The 9,975-nt window shown below is 37.5% G+C and overlaps 1 protein-coding gene across 1 annotated transcript in view; it reads left to right on the top strand.

Moving 5' to 3' along the window:
* Window positions 1-9,975, top strand: part of USP43 (ubiquitin specific peptidase 43) — a 150,865-nt gene that overhangs the window by 106,269 nt on the left and 34,621 nt on the right. Inside the window, exons 5-8 of the mRNA XM_044675212.1 lie at window positions 430-530; window positions 5,913-5,990; window positions 6,786-6,912; window positions 7,638-7,986. Of these exons, the coding sequence (XP_044531147.1) occupies window positions 430-530; window positions 5,913-5,990; window positions 6,786-6,912; window positions 7,638-7,986 (655 nt within the window). The remainder of the gene's footprint in view (window positions 1-429; window positions 531-5,912; window positions 5,991-6,785; window positions 6,913-7,637; window positions 7,987-9,975) is intronic.

Raw genomic sequence — 9,975 nt, forward strand, 5'->3', positions numbered from 1 at the left:
TCAGATCAGATAAAGAGCAGAGAGCCAGCCCAAGGAGCCTACTTCTAGAGCAGAAGTTAAAATGGCTCCTCTCCTTCCCACGCTCACTTTTTAAACCCCACTAGCTCCTTCTCCATGGCAACTTTGCATTGGCTCTGACACATTGACACTCAGGCTCACATAAATAGATGCCAGGGAATGCCAGCGTCAGACATCAGATATGACATGTGACTCTGTGACTCATTTGTCCTGTCACTAGCTTGTGCAGGATCTAAGCCCCCTAAATAATTTACTTCACACAGTACATAAATTATGGTTTTTAAGAGAAAAGAAAATGAGCATATTAATTTTAACTAACTAATGCTTTATTTTAAACTTAAGTCACAATTTAAGTCAGGACCTTAAAGGGGATATCCAAAGAATTCATCTTTCCCCTTTTTTCATTAGCAGAGTTTGGGGTCATTGTTTGCTGTCCGTGTTGTAGGATTATCCGTGTGCAGCTACTTGTCTTCACAGGACGGCAGACCCCTCTTTCATTGGGCTGTTGAAAGGTAAGAGAACTTTTCTAGATGGAGCAGCAAGAGAATGAACAGTATTTCTTACTCCAGGAGGCTCCTTGGTGGGGTTAGAGTGTACTTAACAACACAGAATGCAGTTACCAGACTCTAACAAACAAAATCAGGTTCCCGCTCACTTATTCAGTGTTATAGTAGGATATGATCAGTTTGATTTTTGTCCTCTTGCCCTTTCAAGGAGCTGTAAAAATTCTTACTTTATATATTTATGAAAGTCTTAAAATCCCAGCCTTGGATAAGGAAAGGAGAGGAAGGATACTTAAGGAAGATCCTATATTCTGGACAACATTGGGAAGAATTTGTTATGATTTGAAATTGAGGATGTCAAATAAAGACTCACTTGCTATAAGAAATGAGCAGTTAAATGGAGGTCACTTCACTGAACCCTTTTAACAAAGATCACTTGGTTCTCTTAGTAAACATATTATTGTACTTCAGCAGGGTAAACAGCCAAATGTGAATTTTGTACTTGATCCTGGAGCTAATAGGGAATGACTGGAGATTTTTGAATAGGGAGTATTACCTGGTCAGACTTGCACTTTGGCAGTGAGTGGGTGATATATCGGAGTAGAGGAAGATGAGGCAAAAAGACCATCCAGAAGGTTATTGTAATGGTCCAGTTGTGAGGTCAGAACCTGCATCAGTGGTGGCTTTTTGAGAGAGAAAAAGGAACCATATATGAGAAATGTTTTGAAGGTAGAAATAATAAGATTTAGATGAAAAATGAAAAGATTAGGATTAGGTTGTTAGGAAGCAAAACCTGAGGCAGTATATTTATGAGGGGAGAGACTGATCAAGTAGTAGAAGTGACCTGAGGCAGCTAAAAGCTAGGATGTGAACTCCTTATAAATGACAGTGGAGGAAACAAAATCTTATACAGTAGCAATTAAAGAGGGAAGGAGCTAACAACCTGTTGCTTTTTCTTCACTAGCCCTGCAGGCAGAGAGACACAGGACTTTGGAGTCAGAAGAAACTTCCAAGATTATCTAGTCTAAACAGTGCCTGAGACAGACACCCCCCCTCCCCCCGCATATACTTAAGAAGTAGTATTCTAACCTTTATTTAAAAACCTCAGGTAAAAATGAGATTGGATAGTTTTAATTATTCTCATTTCAAACCTAAATTAGCCTTTTTATAACTTCTTGGTTTTGCCCTCTGGACCTAGAACAACCCTAATCCTTCCATATGATGGGTTTCAAATACTTGAAAAAAAGCTGTTTTCTGCTCCTTGAGTCTTAGCTAGCTTAAACGTAGATAAGTTCTATGCATGGGTGAGCCCCAGAGTTTTTCTCTATGTCAGTGATGGGCAACTTTTTGAACTTGGTGTGTCAAAATTTGCCCAAAAACTGAGCATAACTCGGGTGGTGTGTCACTTTGTGAAAAAAACAACACCATAATTTCATGATACTTATAGTTTAAATAACAAAAATGTATAATTGTAATATATAACTGTATTTAATAAACCAAAATAGGTAAATTAATATAGGTAGAATTGTCATCTATAGTGCACAGAGTGTCTACACTACACTACAGCAAATGTTTCATCCTCAGCATGTGGTCCCCCATACCTCTCTGTATGCGACCACATGTGGCCACGTGTCATCGAAAATGGCTATGCGTGTCAGTGCCGACATGCATGTCATAAGTTTTCCATCACCGCTCTATGTCTTTTTTTTCTCTCAACATCTTTTTCTATGATTTCTAGCTCTCATCTGCCTCCCAAGCTGTAGTTTCATTTATCTCCAGTTCTGTATTCCTAACAACCTGCTAAATATTCACAAAGAAACTCAAACTCAACTTTTCTAAACTAGAACTCATTATATTTTCCCTCAAATCCATCTCTCTTCTAAACTTTCCTATTTCTCTCCAGAGCAAGATGGTTCCTTTTAGCCACCAAGTTCTCAACCCTGGTGTCTTCCTTAAATTCTCACCCTCACTCATCCCATCATTTGCCAAATCTTGTTTCTGTCTCCACATCTCTTTCATCATTCTCCTTCTCTTCACTCATGTAGCTACCACCCTTGTTCAGGCATTACTCTGTGGTCGATCTCCTCACCTCAAGACATCCTTCACTCAATAGCCAAAACTTCCTTTATGTAACATATCTGACCATCCCCTACTAAATAAACTGTTTCCATAATACCTCTAAAGTCAAATAGAAATTTTCCTGTTCGTCATTAATAACTTTTCACGACCTAGCCCCAGTATTCCTTTTCAGCCTTCTTATACATCATCAAGTTGCCCTGACTTTTGTCTTGCCATTGGACTTTGATGACTGGAAGAGAGTTTGAGGCTGATGACTGTGCAACTATGCTTAACTTAAATCTAATTTACACACAAGTCAAGATAATACCCTGTTAATGTTGTTGGCACTCTTTGAAAATGAAGGACAAACAACAACACATTACATCCTTTCATGCACACCAGGACACAACCAACTGTTCTTCCTCATACTCATATTCAATCTTGTGTCTTTGTGCCTTGATACCAATTGTTCCTATGCTTAAAATGTACTCTTTCCTTCCCCTTGGTTCTTAAATTCCCTTATTTTGTTTTCATCAAAATTTAGCTCTATGAACATCCAGGCTCCACTTAAGGACATACTGATAAGAAACTCACTAGTTTCCAAATCAGACATTGCATTTATTAATGTTAGACAGTTCTTGCTCATATGAATACAAAAGATGTTTCCACTTATAAACTAATTGGAAAAAATACATTTCTTATTTCATCTTATTCCCTTGATTTCTAGAGTTGGGGGGCAATTTTATAAGTTATATTGATGTGCAAAGATCTATGTTTTTCTTCGATAATATACATTAAAATCACTCACCAAATATTTATTAATCATCTACGATGTGCCAAGTAAGGGGAGCTAGGGGGTGTAATAGAGTGATAGCTCTGGAGTCAAGAAAACCTGAATTCAAACATGATCTCTGATACTTATTTTACCAGTGAAGAAACTGACAGCTGTGTGACCCTGGCAAGTCACTTAACCTATTTACCTCATTTTCTTCATCAAGAAAATAAGCTGGAGAAGACAATGGCAAATTTCTCCCAGTACCTTTGCCAAGAAGACCCCAAATGGGGTCATAATCTAGTTATAAACTAAGGTTCAGAGGGTCTGAACAAAAAGTGGCTGTGTGAGTAGAAAGAAGGGGTTAAGAGGTATTGTGGAGGTAGAAATAGCAAGATTTGATAACTGTTAGATATGTAAGGGAAAAGAGAGTGAGACAGCAAAAATAATACCAAGGTCATAAACCTGGGAAACTAGGGAAAAGCAGAGAAGCATTGAAGGTGAGTGGATTTGGGGGAAAAGATAAGTTTTATTTTAGACATGTTGAATGTGAGATGTCTCTGGGACATCTGATTCAAGACATCCAATAAGCTTTTGGTGATATATTATTGAAGTTTAAGGGAGAAACCGGAGTAGATTATGTGTGTATACATATATGTATGTGCATATACACACACATATATAAATTATCTGTGAAGAGATGATAGTTAAATCCAGAGGAGTTGAGAAAGTCACAAGGATAGTAAAAAGGAAAAGCCTAATGTTCAGAACAAAAAGGCTATTTTGCTATATGCTACCTTAGAGTATACATGGAAGATCGTGTTCAATTATGGAAGCCATTTTTTAGTAAAGACATTGGTCAGCTGGAGTGTATCTGTGTGATAATATACTTGGAAACCTTACCATATGAACATTATTTGAATTGAAGGAACATTTAGCCAGAAAAGAGGAGAGTTACTGGAGATATAGGTATCTACGTATATTTGATGTTGGGTGATCTTAGGCTATTATGAAAAAGGGACTAAACATATTCTGCTTGTCCCCAGGGAGAAGACCTAGGTCACTGGATGGAAGTCACAGAGAGACAGTTTTAGGTCTGATATAAAGGGAACAAATAACAATACTTCCTCATAATAATAACTGACCAAAATAACCCCATATCCCTTATATAAGACAATTTCTGACTTCTTAATCCTATTAAGTACAAACTTATATATAATTTGTGAATGACATGCTGATTTCCTGACATAATGCCCAGAAATTTCTCATTTCTCAAATATCTGTTCCTTTGTTTTATTTATACTACCTATCCCTGAAACTCTGAAACCTATCCTCTTTGCCCTTTACTGTGTAAGGCTGCTTTTCTGAGTTGGCCTGTGGCAATATGAGTTTTTATAAATTATTTTTTTCCTTATTTGGACTTTAAAAGCCTCTTAGGGCAAAAAGGACCAGTTTTTTGTTACTTTAATGCTGCTCTTCCTGACTGATCTCTCCAGGTTTCACTTCTCACTTAAGTTAATTCTAGAGAGAGGTGGGGCTTGAAAAAAAGGAAGGTAAGACTTCCAGGAGCATAACAAGACTAAAATTTTGTTAATTTCAGCTTAACAATCACTCTCTCTAATAACAAATATCTGACTAACTTTCACCAGTACTCCAGGAGGTTTTTTGAGCTGTGAGATAGAATTCTTTTGGGCTGGGCAGGACTGCTTTCCCCATGAGGGGAGTGGAACATTTTAGAACAATGGTCACTTAATCTTCTAAAATTACTAGAACTCTTCCTTTCTAGATCACTTCTCTCAGGTACTGAAAACTTTCTCCCTGTTATCAGTATATCAGTTCTATTGGAATAGGAAAGATAATCAGTGATCTTAGAGACAAGAGGCATTTTTTATTCCATATTTGGTTACAACCTTATTCTAATAAGTACATATGCTCCTTTGTTTTTCCTAGGTAGAAGAACAATGACATTTACTCAAGGTATTAGTTCTTTTTCCTTGATCTTTTTCTCATGCTTTTCCTAAATGGAAAAGTCTAGAAATGATTTTAGAATGCAGAAATATTATTTCTTAATAGCTTCAGTTTAATTTAAGAAGGGGTTTTAATAGATGATCAGAGTTACTTTTACTTTATCTCATGTATACTTAATAGAAGTTCAGAAAGACTAAGTAATTTGCCTGAGGTCATACATTTAGTAATTGGAGAAGTTAGAGGTTAAACTCAAATGTCCTGCTAATACTTTAAATACAAAGTGTTTAGATTTTAGGCTGAAGTACAATGAAAAGAAAACTGTACTTGCAGCCTGGAGAAACCTAACTATAAGTTCCCAGATTTCTTGCGAGGATAAAATGAGCTAAAGGTTGTGAAGTGTTTTGCAAACCTTAAAGCACAATACAAATACTGACTATTAATAACAATGATAGCAATAATAATAATAACTACTTCCTAACCCACTTGGTTTTAAGGTAGGTACTGGTTTGGGTGAACCGTTGAACTAAGCTGAGATATGGGAACAAAAATTGCTTACCGTGGTTCTGTGATTTTGCCCCTTATTCTCTTCCTAGGTCTTTGAAGCTCAGCAGGCCAGGAGGCCCCCCACATATCAAACTGGCAGTAGAATGGGATAAGACCACCAAAGAGCTGTGAGTTCAAGGCATTTATTTTATTTGCTAGGAAGGTCATCCCAGGGAGGGTAGGACATAGCACCCTGGCCAAGAGACTCAGTCTACATTGTGCTCAATTCTGCTTCTAAATACAACTGTTAAGTAGTATTTTTAACAAAAATAAATCTGTTTCTCTACACTATTCAGTGTAGTGTAAAGAAGAAAAGCTGGGGACAGCTGGGTATCTCAGTGGATTGAGAGTCAGGCCTAGAGCCAGGAGGTCCTAGGTTCAAATTTGACCTCAGACATTTCCCAGCTGTGTGATCCTGGGCAAGTCATTTAACCCCCATTGCCTAGCCCTTACCACTCTTCTGCCTTGGAACCAATACACAGTATTGGCTCCAAGACGGAAGGTAAGGGGAAAAAAGAAGGAAGGAAGAGAAGAAGGGAGGAAGGGAGCTAATCTTCGATTCAGGAAGACCTAGGTTCAAGTCATATACAATTTGTGAAAACCCATGCAAATCAATAAACTTCTTTTTGTCTTCAAGGAACTATAATTTGCAGAATAGCTTCTCTGCATTAGTGAAGGGACCCTCACATGGGAGTTCCCTATATAAAAGAGATCACATATACTTGCCAGAAATAAACTGATGAATAAATAAAATCTATCCTCTTAAAGAACCCTAGTGAGAAATAAACCCCATTGCTTTAGGTAGATCAGGCTTAATTTTTAAAAGGACCAAATAATTGTTTGTTGAAACCTGTTGCTAATGGAAAATCTTATGGCCTAAGCTAAGTAATCTTTGACCTTTTTGTCTCTTTCTATCTCCACAGCTTTTTTGGAAATATTCAGGAGGAAGTAGTACAAGATGCTCCAAGTGTTCAACTTCAGCAGCAGGCCCATCAGCAGCCCAGCTGTACCCTAAATGAGTGTTTTCAACTATATACTAAGGAGGAACAGGTACTTGCAGAGCAACCCATCTAAAAACCCATCTAAACCCTCTTTGAGAGTTTATTGAGGAAAAGATGTTCCTGAAATATACTACTAGTCCAGGAATAAGAATACACAGAAGTAAAACAGATTAAAAGAGGGACATGAAAGCAAACAGGACTTAAAAAAAAAACTTTACCTTCTGTCTTAAAACCAATACACAGTATTGGTTCTAAGGCAGAAGAGCAGTAAGGGCTAGGCAATGACAGTCAAGTGACTTGTCCAGGGTCACACAGGTAGGAAATGTCTGAGGCCAGATTTGAACCTAGGACCTCCTATCTCTATGTCTGGTTCTTAATCCACTGAGCCACCCAGCTGTCCCAACAAATAGGATTTTCAAAAAATTATTTTGTTAAAGTACTTGAATGGATCAGTGCTCTCCATTATGTGGGTCCTCCCTCTAGTGATACATATTCATACCTTCTCCATCATTGTGCTTCTTGGCCATGCTCTTCTCTAAGTCTCCACAGGATCTCTGCCCAGAGTACTGAAGGGCTTGCTCTAGGTTTCTTATGGACACCAGTGCAAATTCAACTCATGAAACAAAGTTGATAAGCCCTACAAAGTATATGTAATTTAGAGTTTATGGCATTCTACATAATCTCCCTTAAAAGAGTTTTGATTGTTTGAATATTTCATTGATGTTTACTGAGATATAAATTAAGTATACATGCAAAACAATTTTCCTTTTCCAGTTGGCTCCAGATGATGCATGGAAATGTCCCCATTGTAAGATCCTCCAACAAGGGATGGTGAAACTGAGTTTGTGGACATTGCCTGATATTCTCATCATTCACCTTAAAAGATTCTGTCAAGTTGGGGAGAGAAGAAACAAGCTCTCCACTCTGGTGAAGTTTCCTCTTTTTGGCCTCAACATGGCTCCCCATGTAGCCAAGAGAAGTCTTGGTCAGGAACACCTGATGAATTCTTGGCCATCTTGGGAACAGGCTTCTTGCCTATCTAATAGTTGCTCATTTGACTTCTTGTATGACTTGTACGCTGTCTGTAACCATCATGGTAGTATGCAAGGTGGGCATTATACAGGTGAGCCATTCCTGATGTTGAATTCTTACTGTGTATTTCTTGGGTACCTATGTATATATCTGGGAGCCTTTAGAATTGGTTCTGATAGTAGCATGTAATGATGAGGAACAGAAATGACTATATTAATGATAATTACATTTTTTAAAATGTGTACTAACATCTGTTTGGGCAGCTAAGGACCTTAGGATCTTTTCATCTTAGTTGCATTTGAAACCCATTTTATGCATTATCTTCTCATTTATAATGTGAACTCACTGAAAGTAGATTTTCTTCACTTTCCTATTTATATTTGTAGTGCTCAGCATTGTCTTTTGTACATAGTAAGAATCTACTAAATGCATTTTCATTCATCCATTCTGAGCATCTAGTACTATTAAAAAAAGGTACATCCTAAATTCCATAGTCATTATTATACTTAATAATAATAGCTAGAATTTATATAATGTTGTAAGGTTTTCAGAGCCCTTTACATATATTAATCTCATTTCATCCTGTTTATATAAATGACCTTAGAAACACTGGCATTCTCAGATGAGCAGAGCTATCTTCATTGCAAAGACCCAAGTAAAGAGAAAGAAGAGACCTGACCAATGCCATAGAATAGAGGAACACAGGATTATGTTTTTAGTTGTAGACTGAGAACAAACTTTCCTCAAGCCAAATTCCTCCCTCACTAAATCTTGTTCCCTCCTTCTCTTCCCTGGAAGATGTACTTTGTGATTGGAAACTAGATAACCAATTGGAGTCTCAACTTATGTAATTTTTTTTTTATTTTTTTATTTTTTTTATTTTTATTTTATTTATTTTTTTCACATCTTTTTTATTTTTATTTTTATTTATTTATTTATTTTTTTAGCATTTATTAATAATCATTTTTAACATGGTTACATGTTTCATGCTCCTATTTTCCCCTTCACCCCCCGCACTCCCCCCACCCATGGCCGACGCACTTTTCCACTGGTTTTGTCATGTGTCCTTGATCAAGACCAATTCCCAATTGTTGGTGGTTGCATTGGTGTGGTAGTTTCGAGTCCACACCCTCAATCATATCCGCCCCGACCCATGCGTTCAAGCAGTTGCTTTTCTTATATGTTTCCTCTCCTGCAGTCCTTCCTCTGAATGTGGGTAGCATTCTTTAACATAAATCCCTCAGAATTGTCCTGGGTCATTGCATTGCTGCTGGTACAGAAGCCCATTACATTCAATATTACCACAGTATATCAGTCTCTGTGTACAATGTTCTTTTGGCTCTGCTCCTTTCGCTCTGCATCAGATCCCGGAGGTCTCTCCGGTTCGCCTGGAACTCCTCCAGTTTATTATTCCTTTTAGCACAATAGTATTCCATCACCCGCATATACCACAGTTTGTTTAGCCATTCCCCAATTGAAGGACATACCCTCCTTTTCCAATTTGTTGCCACCACAAAAAGCGCAGCTATAAATATTTTTGTACATGTCTGTTTATCTATGATCTCTTTGGGGTACAAACCCAACAATGGTATGGCTGGGTCAAAGGGCAGGCATTCTTTTATAGCCCTTTGAGCATGATTCCAAATTGCCAGCCAGAATGGCTGGATCAGTTCACAACTCCACCAGCAATGCATTAATGTCCCAATTTTGCCACATCCCCTCCAACATTCATTACTCTCCCCTTCTTTCATTTTAGCCAATCTGCTAGGTGTGAGGTGATACCTCAGAGTTGTTTTGATTTGCATTTCTCTAATTATTAGAGATTTGGAACACTTTCTCATGTGCTTATTGATACTTTTGATTTCTTTACCTAAAAATTGCCTATTCATATCTCTTGCCCATTTATCAATTGGGGAGTGGCTTGATTTTTTATACAATTGCTTTAACTCCTTGTATATTTGAGTGATTAGACCCTTGTCGGAGTTTTTCCTTATAAAGATTTTTTCCCAATTTGTTGTTTCCCTCCTGATTTTGACTACATTGTTTTTGTTTGTACAAAAGCTTTTTAGTTTAATATAAT

Source organism: Gracilinanus agilis, chromosome 4, assembly GCF_016433145.1.
Source record: "Gracilinanus agilis isolate LMUSP501 chromosome 4, AgileGrace, whole genome shotgun sequence".
Classification (NCBI taxonomy): Eukaryota; Metazoa; Chordata; class Mammalia; order Didelphimorphia; family Didelphidae; genus Gracilinanus; species Gracilinanus agilis.